A 22,277-nucleotide genomic window follows, 5' to 3' on the forward strand; every position below is an offset into this window, starting at 1 on the left:
AATAATCATATTTTCTCTCAACACTACGTTTTTTCTAAATATTCTACAGAAAGATTTTCTTGCTTTATTCCAATTTCGCATTTTTCCTATTCCTTTATGTCACTTGATGTAAATTTTTTATACTGAGAAACAACAAATAAATTTAAAAAGCAAATAAATAAATTACATAAACTATAATTAAAATTGCTACAAATTTAATAAGCAATTGTTATTGAAAAATATTCTATATAAACGATCGCATTTAAAAATAAAATAAAAACAAATGTCCACGTGGTGACAAAATTATGCAACTCTATTTTTATTCATTTTACATGCAACGAGTAGATATAGTTAACTTTCGCTTATTATATCCGCGAGACATTCGCAATATCGAATTATCGCAACGTTCGCTATATCGCTATATCGAGTCGTGGTCTGATCGTCACGTGCAACCGGCGAAGCCTCCGGTTCTTAACTCTTTCATGTCCCACCGACTCCCAAGCATCGCCAATAATCGCGCGTCGTAGCCATTATGCATGTCATTACCGATAATTTACTGCGTTTTCACCACGAACGGCGACTCGTTGCTGCCGCTTGTGCATACCGCTCGTAAAAGCTCTCGGGATTACCGACGCAAATAATAATTGCATTCCGTGGCGATTTGTCCGTGAGCGATTAAAGAGAATTCGAACGATGATTCTACCGATTTCCTCGCGTCGACTTTCGCCTGATCGAAGATTAATGTCACCATCGATCGAACGATCGGGAAATCGCGCGATTGAGAGTTGTATATAGAGAGCTCTATATAGGAAGAGAGTACGAAAAGAAAGTGTCGCAAACATTTCTTCAAAATTATTAATTTCTTAACGTATAATATTTAAAATCTTTTTTTTTAATGAATACGAGAGAACCAAAAGATTTTCAAGCATTCAACAAAGGTAAATTAATTAATTGAACGAAATAAAAATAAATACGAAGATTTTATATTAAGAAAACTTAATTGGACATTAGATACTATAAAACAGTCATGAGATTTGACACGTACGGACAGACACAGCTTTTGCTCACAGATATAGACTAGTCCCACTTTCGTAAAAATGATGATTACTGTCTTTTTTTCCATTGAATAGCCGAGCGAAATGAGAGCCGTGATTGAATGCGTAACGAGCGGTGATTTCGTCGAGAGGCCGAGAGCGACGAGAGGAAGTTCTACTATCGAGCCAGCGGGCGATCCGCGTCAAAAGGATTTAAAAGTCAGCGGGGAGGATGAGAACGCGTGTAGGTAGAATGAAAGGCGGAGAACAAACGAGAGGAAGTTCCTTCTCGGCCGTTGTAAGAGCCGTCGTAAGATTCGTTTCGCTTAAGTCTCCTCTCGCGCCTCAATTCGAGAAGGAGGCGCACCACGTTTTCTCGCAACAACGACAGTTTCGCAACAGAACGTCGGTCGCACGATGATGCAACAATTGCTCGAGACGATCCCGGTCCGAAATGTACGCGGTCGTCCGCGATAAGTGACGACGGAATGCGCGCTTTAGATGCACCTCATGCAGTATTCATGCGAGCACCGCGTTTAATGGGTAAAGATAAGAAGCCGAGCAGATTGTTTGTTCCAACTTCGGGTCTGCGTCCTTCAATACGACTTCGTATCGTAAGTATCGATAGGCCAATCGTCAAGGGACTTTTGCCGTTTCATACGAATTTCGCGTGCTTGACACACGAGAGTTCCCTATTTCTATCGGTTAATTACTCGTATATTTTTCTATCAAGTTGTAAGAAATAATTTATCACAGATAAGACTTTAAGTACATAATTTAACAGAGAAATTTTATCCTTCATATGCAGTTTCAAGTGCATTTATATAAATTAAAATTCATAGTTAATAATTGGAAAAAATGACAAACCTTCCCTTCTACATTTTTTCCTTAAGAAAATCAAGTTAAAAAAATGTGATTAACATTAAAAATAACTCATTTTTCGATTATATATTCAGTCAAAAATTAATTGAAATAATAAATAATAGAATTCAACACATGTTAGTGCTAATGCATAGATGACAAAATATATTGCTCGACACAGAGAAATTAGATGATCTGTCAACATGCGTACAGTATTCTTAAAGCCAAAATTATATTTGGCAGTATTTGAAATAGTGTAACATAATCTACGAATTAATCTGGATGAAACTTGTTGATATATACGTCTAAGCTACTCTAATGCGCCACATAAACTTGGCTCGATACTTGGCTGGAAAGATTCGAGCTTGGACTCATTCGCGCATTCTAATTCGTCGCGACACACGGAGACACGACTATGTACACGAAAGCTCACTGCAGTTTAAAAATAGATTTACTGCATCTTTCGCTTGATCTTTTCCTCCTATTGCGTCTACTATTTTCCTCTTTTCATGTATGCTATTTTCATACATTTTCAAAGATACATTTTAAAATCTTTTATAATTTAAAATAATTTCAAAGTATATTAAATAATCAACATAATAGCAATCAATATAATTATAAGTAATTAAAATAATTTTGTGCTTAAAAAATAGTCAAAAGTCCAAAATTAATAATTATTAATAATTAATAATCATCGTTATTAATTATTATTTATATTTGAAAAAGAGAAGCTTTATTAATCGCAGAATACAACGTCTTTTATCGTGACTTATCAGCAACCTTGATTATCTCAGCGATCGTTAAACCATGCATGATTTGTTAATGACTCAGTCTTCTTTTATTGAATTTTGCAGTTTGAGAATCGCGAAGTGAGAATAAATATAAATAATATCTTTTTTATTAATTATTATTATTAATCGTCATTCTAAAACATTAGCATTTTGTATTTCAAATAGATTTTTATTATTATAATTTTAATACAAATTAATTTTTATTACATCTACGCATGTGACTATTTAATACTGATGTTTAGTAGTGCTTATATATAAATATGATCCTAGAAGTTCAAGATGCATAATTAATCGGTTGTGTACAAAGTCAGGTTTCGGATTTCTTAATATTTGATGAAAATAGCAAATCATTTCACAACTTTCATTTATTTACTCCAATTCGCAGGACAACAATAACGATTACTCGTCGTTATGCGATTTTTGACGTTATTCCAAATTCTGTGAAGTTTCATAATTCTTGAAAACATAACCAGAATTTAATGCGAAATCTAATGCGAAACAGCAGTTTAATCGATTAATTTGAGCATGAAAATTGAGATATAAAAATATATTTCGTATCAAATGTTAAAAATAATAACTGCATAACTAAAGATAATTATTAGATGATTTATATCGAAGTAATATATATTTAAATAAATTTTTTTTAAATCTGTCTTGTCTAAGAATGTAATAAATGTACTTTATTTCCCGATTAAATATACACCTTTTCTATTTCAAAAGATCATAATCTTTTATATATATATCCTTTTCATTTTCCCCCCATAAAAATTTACTAAAGTTATTTAATTTTGGCGATATTGCTACTTCAGATTCAACTGAATATAGACACAGACTCTGCAAGAAAATTCATTCGTAATTTCTGATTAAAGTATGCTCGACTAGAAAATTGATTAAAGTACTTGCTCGAAAATCTTGGCACGGCGATTGAATTATCGTGCCAAGAATGTGCATGAGTCTGAGCCCCCAATGACCCTACGTCTGCGATTAACTTTCAAACATTTTCAAAATATATTTTGAATTTGTTATAATTACAAATTCACTCTCAATAATCTTACAATAGCTGTATATATTTTTATAGAGTTTTCGTTATTAAATTACAGATAAATAAAAAAAAGTTGCGAAAAAACACATACATATTTTTCTTTAATTCATTATTTTCATATATTTTTTATTATTTTCTGTATAATTAACTAAATTAAAAAAGAAATTATCAGATTTAATTATTAAACTTTCTTATTATATTAATTTAGTAAGTTTGATTTTATATGTTATAAAATAACTTAATTGAATAATTAATGCGTAACGGGTAATATTGTAAAAAATATATAGTAGATTAACTTCTGACAATTAAACTGACATAATATATGGAACTCTAAAGCTTTTCTCAATTTAAAATTGTTAGCTATTTTTCAAAATCTGTACATGGCACTGACAATGAACATTGTATAATAAATTGAGAATATATACATCAGAGCAAAATGTAATAACTTTCATATAATAATCAAACTACATTTTTAAATTTTTATATAATTTTAACCATGTTCAGTAGAAGATTTAAAGTAGAAGTTGACCTATCGTCGACATATTTGAAGACACAAACAGTACGATCGATTCCACCCGCGATAATATCGAGAACCACAGGTTTATTTTTAAACGAGTCTCGCTAATGTGCTCAAGCAGAGGTGTGCTATTTACCATCTGGTGAAACAGAAAAATATTATCTTTGGTAGCCAGCGTGCAAGAGAGAAAAAAAGAAATTGTTCTGCGTCTTACTGAAATTCTGTAAAACTAGTCTTGCCAAAAAAGAGATAGAGAAAAAAACGAAATTTCAATTATTAAGTCAAACTTAATTTGACTTAATATTGACTTTCACCGAGAACACACGGAATACTTTGTAATAAGAATGCCGTGTAAGAAAAGTTATTCCTAAGGAGAAGTATTCTACGCGTCGTTGCGATATTTGCGCATCGCTGCGTCGGAGGAATCACCGCAGTCACTACGTGCTCAATTTCCTGTTGACCTATTTATAACGTGCCTATCCGCGCCGGAGAAGCCGCGGCATACTTCTCAAGGTCCCGGACTGTACTCGGTTAACTTCTGGTGCACAGGTAGTTCCAGAGTCGCGCATCTGCTCACAATCACGGAGCTGCGAATGCGCAAAATTGCAGATTGCACGAAAGGAATATCGCGAAACTGGGGCAACTTTCCGGCCACTTTTCGCCGACCACCGCCGCGCGTGATATAGATAGATCGATAGGGAGACAGGTGCATATAAATCTCTCCTCTGCAAAATGCGGCATCACGCGCTCGACACAGCGAATTTGCGATCGATTTCCGCAAAATTGCTACACAATTCTATCTCAAATCGACAAGTCGAATCTCGGTGATTCCCCATTACAATCAAAGCACGCAATTATAGAGGAATATAATTTGTTTACTTGTATTTCGTGCTTAAAAGATTGCCGTTTTAATTCTAATTGCTGCATCACCTCTCGTTATATCTGATTTGCATTTATTTCATCTTATTCTATTCAAAAAGTACTTCTAAGAATGTAATTTTTACGGATCTGAGGCGGAAAGATTTTTACGACAAATGGATGTCTCTTATCTCTTTTACTTTTGTGACATTTCAATAAATATTTAAACAATTGAGATGTCTATCTTCTCACTTTTATATCAACAGTTAAATCTACATTTATACAATAGCATTTTCTATAAGCAAAAGATATTTGTTTTATGCGGAAAAAATGGACTTGAAGTGAGTGAAAGTTTTGTAAAATTTCTATAATATCTTAGAGATAAATTCTCGAGATATTCTGCAAGCTATTTTTTATGAGATGTCTGATTTATGAGATTTATAGATTTGCAATAATTTTTTCTGTTTGTAACACTATCTTTTTCTTTAAAAAATTACTTTTGAAAAAAATATATTTTACAAGATATTTAATTACTACAAGTGTTAACTGAATTTTGTAATCACATTCAAGAAAAATAAAGTCAAGGATAAGACCCTTCGATAATTACGTGCTCCTGCTCGCTGCGAATAAATACAATGATTTACGTAAGCTGCCGTGACACTATTCTGAAGTCGCAACGTCTTTTGCATTCGCAAACGTAAATATTACGTACTTACAAGACGGGACCGTGAAATTTCATAGACAAGCCTATTATGGTAGGTACATTACATTGTGTTAAAAAAAGTTATACTTTTCAAGATATATTTTTTGGAAGAAATTTTTTCATCATTCAACATTGTAATTTAGAATCGTTGATGAGAAATATTTCTTATCATTTTCGACTTTTCATGGATCAACAGAATTTGTCACGATTTCTGGACAAAACAGATCTTTTATTTGCTCGCGATCTTATCAAGTATTTTATTAACACTCTTTTCTCATTTCAGTATTTACGTAATAAATATATTATCGTTATCTTTGCGCGTTAGCTCTGTATTGCGTTAATTATATGTATATTGCTCGTATAATTTAGAATTGCTGAATAACAAATTGGAAATCCTCTTCCGCGATTTTCCTTAGTTTCGCGAGTAATCGACAAAGCTTAATGGTTTAAGGATCGAGGAAAATGAGATTCCTGATAAGTGTGCAAAGGATTAATATGTAATAAAGATTCTCGGATCCTGTAATGCTGCGACACAAAAACCTTTCTGATTGCTCGTTACCAGCGAATAACGGCGCGATTACGAGTAGAATTAATTTTACGAAGCTATACATTCGCGTGCTAGTGAGCAAGCGTATCTAATCTCTGTCGAGATATCAATCTGCAAAGATAGCACATTCCAAAGAATAAGATACGGGAAAGCGTCCGTTTCGAATAAGCGATTGTTTAGGAACAATAGCGAAAATTAAGAGGAAGCGCGTGCCATCCGGAAGAAAAAGTTTTTAACAAGTTTTAATGAGCTCAAATTTATATTTCGAAGTATCTTCGATCTTCTGGATTCTGAATGAACGACATTACTCGCTTTCATATCATGTCACGAAATAAAAATGGCTATTTTATTTTATTAAACGTGCTACTTTAATAAATTTCTTTTAATAATGTGCTTATTAGATGCGAGATAAATCTAAGTCGCGCAATATTTTAAATTTTACGTCAATTTAATAAATTATGAAAATTTATTAACAGATAATTGTATAAATGTTAATTTGTTAATAAAATATAGTTAAAATAATAACGTGTTCCAACATAATAATGATAGTTATTTGATATATTACTTGAAATTATTTTATATTTTTTTCTGAATGTGTAAGAGAAATTAAATATATATTCGTCAAAGTAATAATATAAAAAATGCTTATTATCCGGTTCAATAAATCGTTTAAATAAATGTTCGATATTTTATTGCAAACATAATTATTTCATTTATGCATTCAAAAAAAATCATTTTGAACTACACACAAGTACCAATAAAACATCTTTGTACTTTAAAACAAAATTTAATGCAATGAAAATTCAAAATAGGACGCGTCCCTTTACGTATCCGCATAATATGTCTGCATAATGTAATATATTTTATACGATGTATGCTTCACAAGCATATATTATGCGTTCCATGTTCATCGCATTAAATAAATTCTATTAAATTTCACGAATATTTCAGCGATAATTTAATTCATATCAATAAGTTTCGCTTAATATTTTTATTTCGCATCAAGCCAATCGCTGATTTTTCTTTCGATATATATTCTTATTGCATATATAAAGTTTTTTTAAATCAACTGTTGTCTTACCTTGTAAACCTCGGAAAAGAAACCCGCGCCGATCTTCTCCATGTAAAAGTCATCCAGACGGTTCAACGAGGCGACGGCGTGCCTGAGCGCCTGACAGGATGCTCCGGTGCGCCTCTTCGAGCTCGTATCCTGGAACGTCTCGCCCGAGCATATCGTCAATCCGTGCATCGCGCCGCTCTCCGTCATCTCCGTGGGCCGCCAAGGAAGATCGCGACACTTTTCCTTGTGGCTCCTCGACGAGGACGTGAACAACTGTAGCTCCGTGGGGAATTCCTGAGGTGCGCAGGACGCGCAATTTTGCTGCAGCGCGTCGCTGCTGACCTTCCTGGGCGTCCAGTCCTTGGACGGCGTCGAGGTGACAAAGTCATCGACGCAGGAATCGTTTTCGCAGGTCACGGTGGTAATCGCAGAATCGCCGGCGCCGTCTTTCACGTCGACTATCCTCGACGCCGGCTTCTGGTGTACACACAACAACTCGTTTACAGTCGACACGTTGGATGCACTGTTCGCGCACGTGTCTACTAAGAAATCCTCGTTGTCGGATCTCTTCCCGCCTGGCGAGTGGTTAATCATTTCGGAAGACGTCGCGGAAGATAAGTTGGTGCTTGGGTATGCCTGAGAACATTTGGATTGTTGCTCATTGGATGTCGTTCTGTCACCGCCTGTCTGCTGCTCTTTACCGCTCAGAGACTCTCGGCCAGCGGCAACAATCTTCTTCACGGTTTTCATACAGTTTTCTCTTGTACACGATTCGACGTTGAGACTTCCAGTCGAGGTGGATTGCGGTCTCCGCGATTTGCCAGTCTTCGGGAAATTCGGGCAGTTCTGACCAGAGGGACACTTTTGCGTCGCACTGGCTTGATTCCTGCCGATCTGCGACGATGCTTCCTTGGGCGAACATTTGGTCGGGATCTTGGAACAAGCGGTGACGCAGATCGTCGTTGTCGTCGCGTCGGTCCTGCAGGATCTAGGAAGCTCTGCTGTGACAGGTGAGGTGTCTGTGTGACTGGCGAACGATTGCAGAGAATTACAAGGAGCTTCGGAGACCACCGCGGCAAGGTCGTCGGCGGTGTCCTTCGTCGGTCGCCAGAATCTCGCTTTTTCATCGACGCCCAACGTCGACGTCTCCTCCGCCGAGAAGCACGGCAGACACGACGCCGTGCTCGTCGTTGTCATCGTCGTCGTCAGTCTGGCGCACGACTTGGCTGACGCTTGGCCGCCGTTATTATTAGGCGGACCCGGCGTATTTGACGGCGGCACCTTCCCGAACATCTTCGCCGTTATTGCGACGAGACGGTCGTGCAAGCTGACGCGAAACAGCAGCAGCGGCGGTCCTGCGTGCGGCGCATCACACGCGGCCGGCTCGAAGATGCGCCTCTCGATCTCGGTCGTCACGGCGTCGTCCTGCCGTATCCGAAGTGGCGAGAAAAGTCGTAGATTGTAGATACGAAGACGACACCAGGATGCTTCGAACGTGTTCAGATGATAGAAGTGATGGATGCAAGGCTCATTGTCAGTGCAGTAACTTTGAACACGATAGTCAAGATGTATAGTCAACGAATCGAGTTCGCGATTCTGGCCATCCTCGCGAAAAAACTCGATGTCGTAACGACGGAAGAATTTGATTCTCCTTTATTTACTTTCTTGTGTGTCGAATATACTTCAAACAAAGTTTAAAGAAACCGAGTCCTTTTGACCGGTTAAGGACATTGGAATCCGCGGAAGACGTAGAGGGATTTCGGTACAAGACGATGAATATATATATTTCTGGTACAACGTGGAAGACACTCGTCCTCGACACTGGAAGGCGAAGGAAGCGATGCTGAAGATGCAAGTTCGCGATCAACGCAAGTTTGTATCCTTTTTTTTTGGCAGTGGGGCGTCACACGTTGAAATCACAGTCGGTCGGTCACAGATGAAATGTTATCCTCGAAGAGAGGGACGCGGAATGCGGTCCAGGATAACGTCACAGATTCGAAGCGTAGGAAGACCGCGATACCGGAACTTGGCACGGTTCTTCTCTCCTCGTCGTCAGGGGACGACTCCTCGCGGGCTGATTCAGATTTTCCTGAAATAAAGTTGCACCCGACCGGTGATTGGCGAGTGTCGAAAACTCTGTCGCGAACGACATGTCACTGACGTTATGAGAAAGAATGCGTACGCAGAATTTAATATACGCATCTCTGACGTCTAGGAGACATTCTCGTAATTTTAACTTTTAAAATGTATTTAAAAAATTCTTCTTATTCTCAAACTTCTTTTCTTCAATATTTTAAGGAATTTCTTGAGATATTCTTTTTATATAATTTTAAGATCTTTTTTAAAAACATCAACAGTTTGAATTCTAAAAATAAGATGTATAATATCTTCTTAAAATAAGATGTATAATGTACGATGTCTCAAGAAGTAACAGGTTTTGAGATATTGACAACGTGATACGACCGTATTTCTACAGATTATAAATTACAAATAATTGAAGTCTCTCTCTCCATTCGCGTGTGGCAGATATCACATTTTCACACGCAATAAACATCACGCAGATTGATCGTAGAGATTGACATCGAGATTTCCCTATCGAGATTTCTCTTCGCGGGAATCTTAGACGTGCCATAATAAATAAGGGGAAAAATAAATTATAAACTGCTTTTAATGTAAATCGTGTTGCTTGTTATAAAAATATTGCAACATTTTGTAGCAGTAATGAATAATACGTGTCAATTTGTCGCATAAAATTTTAATTGTCTAATATTTTCAATGAAATAATTAATGACTTTATAAATCCGATATTAAATAAAATGAAAATTTCTTTTAAAGAAACTTTGTTAAATTATTGTAAATCTTGAAACTGATTTTTTAATTAACATTACATCACAAAATTCAGAGTTCTTTGAAAAAAATTAACAATTACAATAAGAGAGATGAGACATAATTAAACTAATATACCATTGACTATTTTTGTTATTTACTTGTTTCATAATTTCATAGTTACTTTATGCATTGTTTTTATTGCGTAATTTAAATTTTATGATCGTCGCATAACAATGCTCGTATTGTCACGAGTATGCGATGTCAATTTAAATAACAGAGAGTACAACATTAATGTTATTTATATAACATTTTGTTATATAAATTTAAAATTTAATTTGCACTAACTCAGAATGTTACGTCGCATCAGCAATATTTGTGGGCTATTATTTACATTCGTTGCATAATATTGATTTAAAATAAATAAAATCCACAATGATGATAACAAACATGAAACATATAATTACTTATCACAATTACATTTATAGCATGTGTAATAATAAACTGCAGGTAATTTGCAATCAATTCTTCCTCAACAAAAATAATCATTAATGATTTTGTATAATAAGTGATTGATAATAAAATATTTGTCAAAAATTAAGCTTTAAAAAAGCAAGCAGATATCATAAAAATCATATTTTTTTCAATTAATTTTAAATAGATTTTATATTAATAGTTTCAATTTGACATCTAAATTAAGAATATATGTAAATAACATATAAAAAATTGTATGTAAAAAATATGTAAAAAAAATATAAAAAATAAAAAACGCATGATGAATAAAAAAATGATTGAAAATATCGAGAAAGATGTCAACAATAATAAAATGAAAAATCGTCTGCTTTCTCTCTCGAAGAGTTAACTTGTCAGAAATCAAATCTCTTATTTTTTAACGATTATTATTTAAAACTATTGCCAGTGCTTCGATATTAACATAAAGGGGGAAAAGTCGATTACATCGATCGAAGAAATATGATATCAATGTCATCATAATTCGGCCTTTTTTATATTCTTCGAGTTATTGCAATAAAAATCACACACGAGAGAGAGAAAAGGAGAATAACTCCAAAGTTACTCGAAATAATGGGAATCACAAAGAGACTGAGAAATCAAATGGTACTTACGGTGCATCGGATATCGAGGGGACGTTGTAACACTCGGCGTCGTCACGTTTAAGAAAGCTTGCGCGAGTATTCCAGAGATTGAGAGACGAAAAGATCGGGGAAAAGTCTGGCGATACGGTCGCTGACAACTCTCTCGCGCGGCGTCGTGTGGAAAGCGTCGCTTTGCACCGTCCTCTCGCCTCCACCTTCGCGCTCGTGACGTCCGGATGCTTTTAGAACGACCTTGAACCACGTGAGGAAGAATTTGGACCCGCGGCCCTGTCGAAACGATAGGTAGATCTCGTTCTCTTCTAGACTGATCGCGGCTAGACTATCGACGAGCCGAAAAGAAACAGAGAAAAAACAACGGCCGCGCTGTTTTTTTCTTCACTCGCGCACGCTGTCACTCGACGTGTTTATTATCTGTCGGCGGGGTGAGAAGACGAGGAAGCCCGGCGACGACGCCGTTGCGTCAGTGGCGCATCCGCCGCGCGAACCGTGCTGCATCAGCGGCGTCTCGCGTTTCGCGAAAAGGCGGGACAGGGATGGAAGAGAAGGTAAAAGAGAGAGACGACACCGATCGACGATGCAACGACGATTTTCGGACGAGTCGTTGACACTCGTCGCGGTCGATGCTTCGGGTAAACAGACGGACGGATGGACGGATAGGGAGAGAGAGAGAGAGAAAGAAGGAGCGATGGGAGAAGAGATTGCAAGAGAGAGAGAGAGAAGGGTAGCACACACCAGTATACGTACGAAATCCAAGTCGCTCGTTTTAAATCGCCGCCGGCGCGAATCAGCCGCGACACGACACGACACGGTACATCGCGCACTCGCGCCGCACTCCGGTTGTCACCGTTCTCGGTTTCGTCCGACTTTCCGCGGCTATTTCGGACGCTATCCGACGTCGTAAACGCAACTGTTGCCGACACAGTACCCGCACACTCACTGACAACGCCAGACGGCGGCCATTATGGGAATGAGTCGCCGTGACGGCGACGCGAGCGCCGCCGCGCGGCGGTAGCCCGAATCACTCGTCCCCCTCCCGCTTGTCCACTCGTTCGACTTCGAGTTTCGAGTTTCCGTTCGATCTATCGTTCGTCTTCGAGTGCGCGCCAATTTCGAACGCGTTTTATAAAAGTTTATTCGCGCACACATCCAAATTAGAACTGCAAAAAACTGGAGCATTAGAAATAATTTAAACACACTCAAATAATCATCATTTTCTAAATCAGATTTCCTATTTTATATTTGTATTTTTTTGTTTAATTTCCTAAATTTTGAAATGAATCTTTATCTGATATTTAATAAGGTTTATGAAATAAATTCGGATCAATATATCTTTCAATTCGCCTACTTTTCGCGGCATAAGTCGATGCCTGTCAATTATTCGCATTTTCTATATAAAAATAACAATTTTACAGAATGATATATATATATATATATACAATGTGGAAACGATATTAGAGAAACTATTTGTATCACATTCTCGTGACTTGAAAGTCGCGAATAAGAGTCGTTTCACGAGATGCGCATGAAATAATTTACGGGAATTTCTATTCCGTTCCGCGGCTAAGATGCGTCCTTGTCTCTATTTCATCAAGCGAATGCCTCTTATAAGACGAAATGAAAGTGTGCGAATCCTCATATGCATATAAGCGTGCCTTTCACCGTCCGAAATGATAATTGCCATTCGGTCGATGCCATCGCGCATTTGACCTAGGAAAAAATAGAAAGAATGAATTTCCCCAAGTCGCATCTCAAAGAATAATAAAAATTCATACATTTCTCGCAGAAACTGTGAATAAATTTTGAAAAATTTATAAGATTCTTCAAATATGATATAAAAAGAATAAAAACAAAAAAAAAATGAAAAATTTTAGTACCTTTTTCAAGTCCTTGTTTGCCACTCTGTTTTCTAACCTAACCTAACAGTTTAACCACGTGCACGTGATTTGTACGTGCATTGACGTGTATTAGCATTGCGATTATTAATAGCAAAATAGTAATTAACAATAATTAATAACAGTACGCACAAGGATGAAGCTTCGCAGTAAGTTATTATTAAATCTATTATTAAAAGCTTAAAATCTCACGTGTTTTATGAAAGAATAAGACAGTCTACTTTATGTACATTACTTATGCAAATTCTTCTAAATTCTTTTTTATCTTTCCAATTTTGATACTAATTTTAACTTATAATTAATAGTAATTAGTGAAATGTATATGAATATTATAATATGAGAATTTTTTTATTATTTATTAAAGTTTAGTGTATTAACGCAATTCACATAAAAAGAAATATTTCCTATTTCCTTTTTTAATACTTTCATTATGAATATTAGATAAACCAAGTAAGCGCATGCCAGCGGGAAAAAGATATAAAATTGAGAAAAAAGTTCGTGAGCATAATCGAAAGAAGAGGAAAGAAGCCAAACATTCTAAAAGTAAGTTAATGAATCAATTTTGCAAATATATGTTTTTGTTATATATATTTACAATTGTTTAGTAAGCATAGTTTTATTTTCATCCAGAGAAATCCAAGATGATACAAGTACCGAATCAGTGTCCTTTTAAAGAGGATATATTAAAGGAAATAGAAGCAATGAAAAAACAACAAGAGGAGGAAAAACGGAAACAGAAGGAGGCTGCGCAGGTGAAAAGACGCGAGCAACTTGCCAAGGGTGATCTCCAAAGTTTGGTTAATCAAGCTCAGAAAAAACAGTTAGCGCATGAATCCATGGAAGTAGATTCTGTTCGAGATCAAATAAAAAATGCTATTAGTAAGGAAGAAAACTCACTTAAAGCATATTATAAGGAATTTAAGAAGGTTCTAGATGCAGCCGATATTATTCTCGAGATTGTGGATGCTCGTGATCCACTGGGAACACGATGTAAACAGGTAAATTTACTCCAAAATTACTTTCAAATATAAATATATATTTTTTACACTAACTTATTGATTGTTTTGTTATAGGTAGAAGAAGCAGTTCAATCTGCAAAAGGGAATAAAAGATTGGTACTAGTATTAAACAAAGCAGATTTGATTCCCAGAGAGAATTTAGACCAATGGTTAAAATATTTGAGAGCTAGTTTACCAGCTGTGGCATTTAAATCCTCTACACAGAATCAAGCGAAGCGATTAGGCAGGAGAAAACTAGGAAAGAAAACAGAATCCATGATACAAAGCAATACATGTTTTGGAGCAGAATTACTCTTGTCATTACTTGGCAATTATTGCAGAAACAGTAGCAATATAAAAACGAGTATTACAGTTGGAGTCGTTGGTCTTCCAAATGTAGGAAAATCTAGCGTTATTAATTCCTTGAAACGCAGTAAAGCATGTAATGTGGGAAATATACCAGGTATTTAATTATTTTTGTAAACAGTTTTTGCATCAACTGTAAACTTCTAACTTTTATGGCTTATTTTGGTTATTGTATTTTGAAACTTATTTATTCTTCGAATTCTTTGTATTCTTTTTTATAATTATTTCTAAATTAAATGAAACATTTACAGTAGTTTTATATTATATATATATCAATAATTATTAATTTATTTTATATACACATATATTATCGATTTAACCTATATCTTCTTTGCAATTATTTTCAGGAATAACGAAAACTATGCAAGTTGTTCAATTAGACTCTAAAATAAAGCTGTTAGATTCTCCTGGCATAGTATTTGCTAATTCAGACGAAAAATCTGATGATATGTCTGTAGCTCTAAAAAATGCAGTAAAAATTCAAGCATTGAAAGACCCTTTCATGCCGGCGACTGCAATTCTAAAAAGAATTTCACGACAACAGATAATGGAATTATACAATATGCAAGAGTTTTCGACGCCAGATGAGTTTTTCGCGATGAAAGCAGCAAGGATGGGAAAATATAGGAAAGGCGGGGTACCTGATGCGCGTGCTGCCGCACGAAGTATCCTCGAGGATTGGAACTCCGGAAAAATTAGGTTCGCATTACGTTCTACATATATGTACATAATCATATATACATATATATATATATATACTTTTTTAAATGAGATTAAATTTATTTGCAGGTATTACACGGTGCCACCTGAACAACCGGTATGTCATATATCTGCCGAAATTGTCAGTCAAATGGCTAAAGAATTTGACATTGAACAATTTGCTGCGGAGGAAAAAATGATGCTCGACAATTTTACAACGGACAATTCTATCGCGGATCCTACATTAATTGATAGTTCGGGGCCTGTCACAGCGGCAATGGAAGTCGAAATTCAAAAAGAATTGGTAAGATGCAAATATATCTATACTTTAACATTACATTATTATTGTTATTTTATGTGGTTTTGAGTTTATTTTTTCTAATAATTAATCGATATTTTCCCGTAGGAAATTAAAGTGCAAAAGAAATTAAACAAAAAACTGCAAGATACAAAGAAAAATGTATCTGCTGAAAGATTGAAGAAACCAGATCCAGTGTTTGAGATTGAAGGTAATCAAAAATTGAATAAGCTGAGGAAACTTGAATTCAAGAAGCAAAAGAAGGAACGAGCAAAAAGAGGTATGGGAAGAAAGAAAAGTTTGTAATGTAAATGTTTAATATTAATTTGTTTGAAAATGGTTATTGATTTTCAGAAAAAACCGCTGTCAAACTAGCAGGACAGCTTGAAGACTTCAAACTTAATTCCGATGATTACGACTTTAATACAGATTTTACAGCTACGTAAAATATCAATGTTTTATGTATTATGAATGTGTGTATATATATATGTATAATATATATGTACACACATGTACACACACATATGTCTGTTATATGAGTAGCATAATAATGATATATGTAATATGCATTCATTATAAACTATAAATAATAAAGATTATTCTGCGAAATACAAGTACACCTTCTATTTCCTAACATAATACGGTTCAATTTTGTATTTTAAAAATTTGCAGTAGATTAATATGAATTTTAGATTAGTATTTAAAAAAATAAAATCCAATACATTTTTAAAAATCGCTCGAGTATTAGAGATATCAATTATATATTTGTAATAATGATAGTAACATGAGAAATTATTCGCACTTGAATATGCATATTAAATTATATGCTTATATGTTCTTTTACATTTTTTTCTATTACAGTTCCTAATATATATGTAATATTATTTAAATTCATATACATATGTTGTATATGTACCATTTTATATTACTTTCTTCCTTTTATTTAAATAATATTTTACTAAAATGATTATATAGTTATCTCTACTGAGCATTCGTGCTCTATTTTTGTAAATAAAGCGACTATATAATTAAAATGATATTGATATACGAATGTAATCAAAGTGCACATATAAACGAGATAAGGAAAGATATAGGGAAGAATAATATATCTAATGTGTATGTGTGTGAATTGTGAAATATCTAATGCATTAGAAATTAATTATTATAGTTAGTCGATCGATTGTGTTACTCGCGATGCGAGATTATATTCGAATATATAAGAGATGTATGTAAGAATTATTAACAAAAAAAATATAGTGTTATCGTTTTAAATAAAATTGGAAAATTTGTATTTTCTTGTTAAAACCGATCCCCATTAAATTTTTTGTGTTAAATATTTAACACATTCATGTGTTAATTTAACATTGCTGTTGTATTAACTGACCTCAAATGTTAAATTATTAAAAAGCAACTGAAAAAAGTGTAAAAATAACACAATGTGCATTTATTTTTAATTTTACACAATAAATATGTTCCGTATTATTAGTGACAAGATTTATTTGTTAAAATTTACAGAAAAAAATGTTGATTTTATTTTATAATATATAAGTGGCGATGATAAATTGTAAACTTAACATTTCTTTTTAGTTAATTTTTACATTAAATAAACTATATATTAACTTTACACAAAATTTATTTTAAGTTTACTTGAAGTTTGCATTTTATGTTAAAATATTAACATAATATTCGTGTCACCATTTAATAACATATCCATATTATGTTAAATTAACACAAAATTTCTGTGGACCGTTTGGAATATGTGATATTTATAATGTTAAATTTAACACAAATTTTTCAACTGTGCAGTAAATATACAACAGTTTATAAGTACAATAAGCGGTAATTTATGATTGTAATACTCTATCGCTTTAATTTCTATTTTGAATGAATAAATTGCATGAAGTATTTGGTTCGGTACATAGCTACCGCTTTGATATCTTTATAAAACTTTAATCGTGGGATTAATTGGACGGGCTGTTTGTTATCATTAACTGTTTGTAAAAAATTATCGCAGTTTGAGAGAATTTAAGGCACATCTTCTGTAGTTTGCCATCTACTAGTTTGTCAGCTCGAGTATTACCGCGCGAATGATAATACGACGTAACAACGCATAAACAAATGCCAAGGTCGCTAATCGATTTGTTATCACTTTGAATGAAAAAGAGAGACAAAAATATTATTTTCTATGTTAAATATAGAATGCCATATAAAATAATTTTATATTTAATATTATATTTCTCGCATTTTTAATGGATAATAATTAATAATTCCAATTTTCAATGGATTACACACAATTCAATAAAAAATACAATACAAAGATTAACTTTTTATTGTTTTTTTTTGTTGCTAATTAACTTTTTGATGCCAAATACGATCCCGTTTTCCAAATTGCCATCGCAGTTTCAATTTTGAAAATTTGCGATTAAAAAAGTATGCGACATGTTAAAGAAGTCTTATTGCAATTAAAATTAAATAATGTCGTTACGACTTTCAAACCTCAAAAAAAATCTTTTGCGATTATAGTTGATAAGATATTCAAAGATGAAATTCAAAGATATTAAATATGAGGACTAATTGCGGAGAAGTTGTGAAATAATTAGATTATTAAGAATTTATTACATAGTTTTAATTGATTTTAATAAAACTTAAGGATTTTTTTAGATTGCTGAATACAAATCCAATGTTAAAATTGGCAAATTTAAAATAACAGAATTAATATAGATACCAAAATTATAAAATGTTCGGATTTTTGCAAAAATATACATTTTGAATTTGTCAAGTTTGACATTATAGATTCATATTCAGTCACTTGAAAAATCCTCAAGGTTGAATAAATTAAATATGCTCTATTTTTAAAAGCAATTCAGCTATTTTCAATGCAGTACAGCTAACTATTGCAGGAAACAGATAATATTTAATATAATGCGCATGCTATTACGAGATAAAGTAAGAAAGTGCTCTGTCAGAGTAGATTAATTTTAAAAAATGCTGCTTGTACAAATGAGATAATCGAAAAAGTGATAACATATTTTCACTGCGACAACACTATGTCTGTTGTATCCTCTGCTCGTGTGTAATGAAGTAACGATAATGTTTTGTTATGTACAGTTATGTACATTCAAGCCACTTGATCGACAGTAGCCGATCTGTGAACAACGGACAGAGACTATCGTATTAAAAATGTTAAGAACTTTCCGCTTCCGCAATGTTTGGACCAAGTGTCATTCAACACGGAAGTATGCACAGAAAACAAGTGGAGAAGTTGAAGCAAATTTAAAAAAAGCAATGGAAAACTTGCCGCGTATTAAGCCGCCAGGTCAACCACCCAAGATTTGGAAGTCGATTGAAAAAGTGAGCAATGATGGCAAAACAATGAAATTCACGATTCAGGAGATTCCTGAAGATAGACACGAAGATGCAGTTCAACATATGTGTGCATATTTTCTAGCTGATGAACCAACTTGTCAATGTTTGAGTAAGTTTCGTTATTTTTTCATTCTTGCTCTTTTGATAATGTAACATAATTATTAGAAAATTAGTCTTATAAAAAATATTTTTTAAAAATATTGAATAATATTTATATGTAAATTATTTATACTTATGGGATTTTGAAGCAAAATGATTATTTTCTATTTTATATTGTACTTTTGTCATTTTCATTTATCACACTTGCAGATGCGAAAGATGATCCTGTATTCGTGCAAGATATAAATACAATATGGAGCTTATTAATTGCAGAAGGCATATCCATAGCTGCCTTCACCGACAATCCCAATGGAGGGAAACCTATAATTGCCGGTATGAATACCATGGGTATTGGTTTTAAAGACCATAAAGATAGTATTTCAAAGTATCAGGTAGATATTCGTTAATTTCTTTTCAGAAATATATATTTTATTTTAATTAATAAATATTTTTATTCGGAAGTTATCATTGATTCGTCATTAAAGCTTTCTTCTTGATAATTATGCAATTCCGATAAAAATCAGCGAAAATCATAAATATGATTAAAAAATTATATACATATTACATAAAACAAATTTACATACACATATACATACATACATACATATATGTATATGTATATATAATAATCACCAAAAATTACTGTTTTTCTATTCTGCTAAAAAATTTTTACTTTTTTGTTCAAAATATTAAATATTATAGTATCATATAGTATCAACGTTACGTTGTTTTATATATGTTATTATGGTATTTATACAATTAAGTAAGTAATAATAATTCTTCATTATACAGTTTAAATCACAAAACTGCAAAAATACATTAACAATTATCTCTGGTGCAACTAAAATAGTATACGAACATTATGGAGTAAACAAGTATCTGTATGCTATCGGACTTAGCGTAGATCCCGCTTATCGAGGATATGGCTTAGGAAAAGATATTCTAAAAATTAGGTATGATTTATGTTAAAATATTATATGTAATTCTATCAGAGAGAAAAAAAGAGAGAGATGCATATATAATATATATAAATAAACAAATAAAAAAGAGAGATTTTGGTTCTTCTATTCTCTCTTAGAATAATTTAAATTAAAAAGATATTTAAAGCACTACGAATTTCGACACAAATATTTACGCTATATAGTATATTAAAAATACCATTTTTTGTAATCTTAATGCATGTAATCTTGATAACGCAATTATTATAATTTCGATCTTTATTCAAATTCTTTCGGCCAAAAATTAATCACTTACAGTCACTGTAATTTTTAATTTTCAATGTAAATTTTTAATTAAAATTTTAATTAAAAAGAAAACTTGAAATAAAAGTTAAAATTAGTTTCGCTATTAAAAACGATTGTAAGCTTATAGAGAGATTTGTTTTTATTATAAGCATTTATCACTTGAGAAGTACGAGTAAAATATAATATAAATATATAAATATCTAAAATACTTATATTGACTTGAATATTTTTATTTATAATGTATACAATTTTGCAAAAATTATTTACGTTAACTTCACTTAGACTCATATATAATATTAAAAATATAATCCCTTTTATAATGATATATGACATGTCATCGTTTTTATTATAAATCCTACTATCTAGTGAGTTTTATAAATATTTTTTCGATATGTTATATAATATCAAATGTTATACACGAAATTAAAAATAAAATGAAATACTATATGTCTTTCTATTACTTTTTAATAAAATTCAACATTGCATCTCTCTTTTTGTCTGAATATCCAATCTGAATAACTAATTTATTCTTTCAGAATAAAATTTAAATAAGTTGAATAAATATAGTTTAAGATTCTATTATCTATTTACATTCTTCGTATGCCATTAAATTACCAAAGTTTTCAATTTATCAGTCAATATATATATATATATTAAATATATATATATATATATATATATATATATATACATATATATATATATATATATACATATATATATATATATATATATACATATATATATATAATTTTAATAATTCTCATCTTTTCATACTTATTAGTTTTACTTTTCCATGTACATTCATTAAATATCTTGCGTGATCTCGATCTAGGGATCTTATTGGGCGCGAGTACAATATTCCGGCAACAGCCACAGTGTTCTCATCGATAATCTCGCAAAAATCTGCGAAGGGTGCAGGATTCGAAATATTAACGACAAAAGATTTCGTCGATGTTGTGGACGAAAATGGAAAGCAATATTTCCCCGGTATTAAGTCCAAGACGTTTGAAGTCATGGGAAAAAGATTATCTTAATGTAGTATCGCGCATTCAAGCTAATATGCGATTATATATGAAATTATACGAAATGAATCATTCAGTTAATTTTCTGAACTCATTATTAACAATTTTTAGTATACAAACTATTGTTTATATACGTCATCGTAACGCATGAAATATAAAGTAATAAAAAGGGATCTTGTTCGATATTTTCAATATATACATTCAACACATTATTGTCAGCTTTTATAACGCACATCAATATTTATAACGCACTTCCGTTCCGATAAACAACGACATTTGCAATAATTACGAATGCATTTGAAATACGTAGGTGTTGTAAAATGTTATCTCCACACATACATGGGAAAATGCACGTTACGCTATCACGGCGAAACATGCTTGGAAATTAATGATAATATCATGTCAACTATCACGTGGCTATATAGAATTTTATGTAATTGCGGTTTATCTATAATGCTTAAAAAAACTAATCAGAAATTATACGAGATAATTTATATTATTTACTGGAGATAATTGCATTACAAATACTAGACTATCAGTTTTTCTAAATTTAATATAAAATTGCCACGATTTTACTTCCCCCCAAGCTATAAAATCAATTCTGCATTACCCTTCATTATTTTCTTTAAATGTATACTAATGTATAAACCCATTTTATAGATGCTATAAATGTTATTGTATCATGCAATATAAGATGTACCTATATGCGGAAATAAATAATTTTTGTTATAAGTGCGATGAAAATATCATTTTACCATATTACATTTGATGATTTAACGAATTAGATTCGTCACAATTAGTTTCACAGAATTCAAAGCAAATAATTTATAAACTTTTTACTTTCTAAATATTTTAAAGAATATATAATAAAAAGATAAGATTGTTTAATTTAATATGATCGAGTTTGTTACTGCTATAATTACTATGTTAATAATGCTAGATAACAATATGTAAAAT

At 32.7% G+C, this 22,277-nt stretch overlaps 3 protein-coding genes across 4 annotated transcripts in view; 2 read left to right on the top strand and 1 right to left on the bottom strand.

Moving 5' to 3' along the window:
* Cdi (serine/threonine kinase) overlaps positions 1 to 22,277 on the bottom strand; it is a 130,244-nt gene that overhangs the window by 22,501 nt on the left and 85,466 nt on the right. For both annotated transcript variants that reach the window (XM_083042942.1, XM_083042941.1), the window contains exons 7-8: positions 11,343 to 12,490; positions 7,414 to 9,481 (exon numbers count right to left, since the gene is read on the bottom strand). In XM_083042942.1, the coding sequence (XP_082899068.1) occupies positions 7,414 to 8,685 (1,272 nt within the window). In that variant the 5' untranslated portion in view covers positions 8,686 to 9,481; positions 11,343 to 12,490. The remainder of the gene's footprint in view (positions 1 to 7,413; positions 9,482 to 11,342; positions 12,491 to 22,277) is intronic.
* Ns1 (Nucleostemin 1) lies at positions 13,230 to 16,148 on the top strand. The gene is made up of 8 exons (XM_083042943.1): positions 13,230 to 13,374; positions 13,667 to 13,768; positions 13,856 to 14,223; positions 14,299 to 14,686; positions 14,937 to 15,288; positions 15,379 to 15,592; positions 15,695 to 15,866; positions 15,941 to 16,148. Exons 1-8 carry the CDS (start codon positions 13,362 to 13,364, stop codon positions 16,030 to 16,032), a joined length of 1,701 nt encoding a protein of 566 aa, XP_082899069.1. The 5' UTR covers positions 13,230 to 13,361; the 3' UTR covers positions 16,033 to 16,148.
* Positions 18,641 to 22,052, top strand: LOC145938618 (uncharacterized). Its single transcript, XM_083042375.1, has 4 exons — positions 18,641 to 19,061; positions 19,262 to 19,443; positions 19,844 to 20,004; positions 21,131 to 22,052. Exons 1-4 carry the CDS (start codon positions 18,767 to 18,769, stop codon positions 21,330 to 21,332), a joined length of 840 nt encoding a protein of 279 aa, XP_082898501.1. The 5' UTR covers positions 18,641 to 18,766; the 3' UTR covers positions 21,333 to 22,052.

This window comes from Prenolepis imparis, unplaced genomic scaffold, assembly GCF_030444845.1.
Source record: "Prenolepis imparis isolate NDT839.2.m4 unplaced genomic scaffold, iyPreImpa1.0 SCAF_7, whole genome shotgun sequence".
In the NCBI taxonomy this organism is placed as follows: Eukaryota; Metazoa; Arthropoda; class Insecta; order Hymenoptera; family Formicidae; genus Prenolepis; species Prenolepis imparis.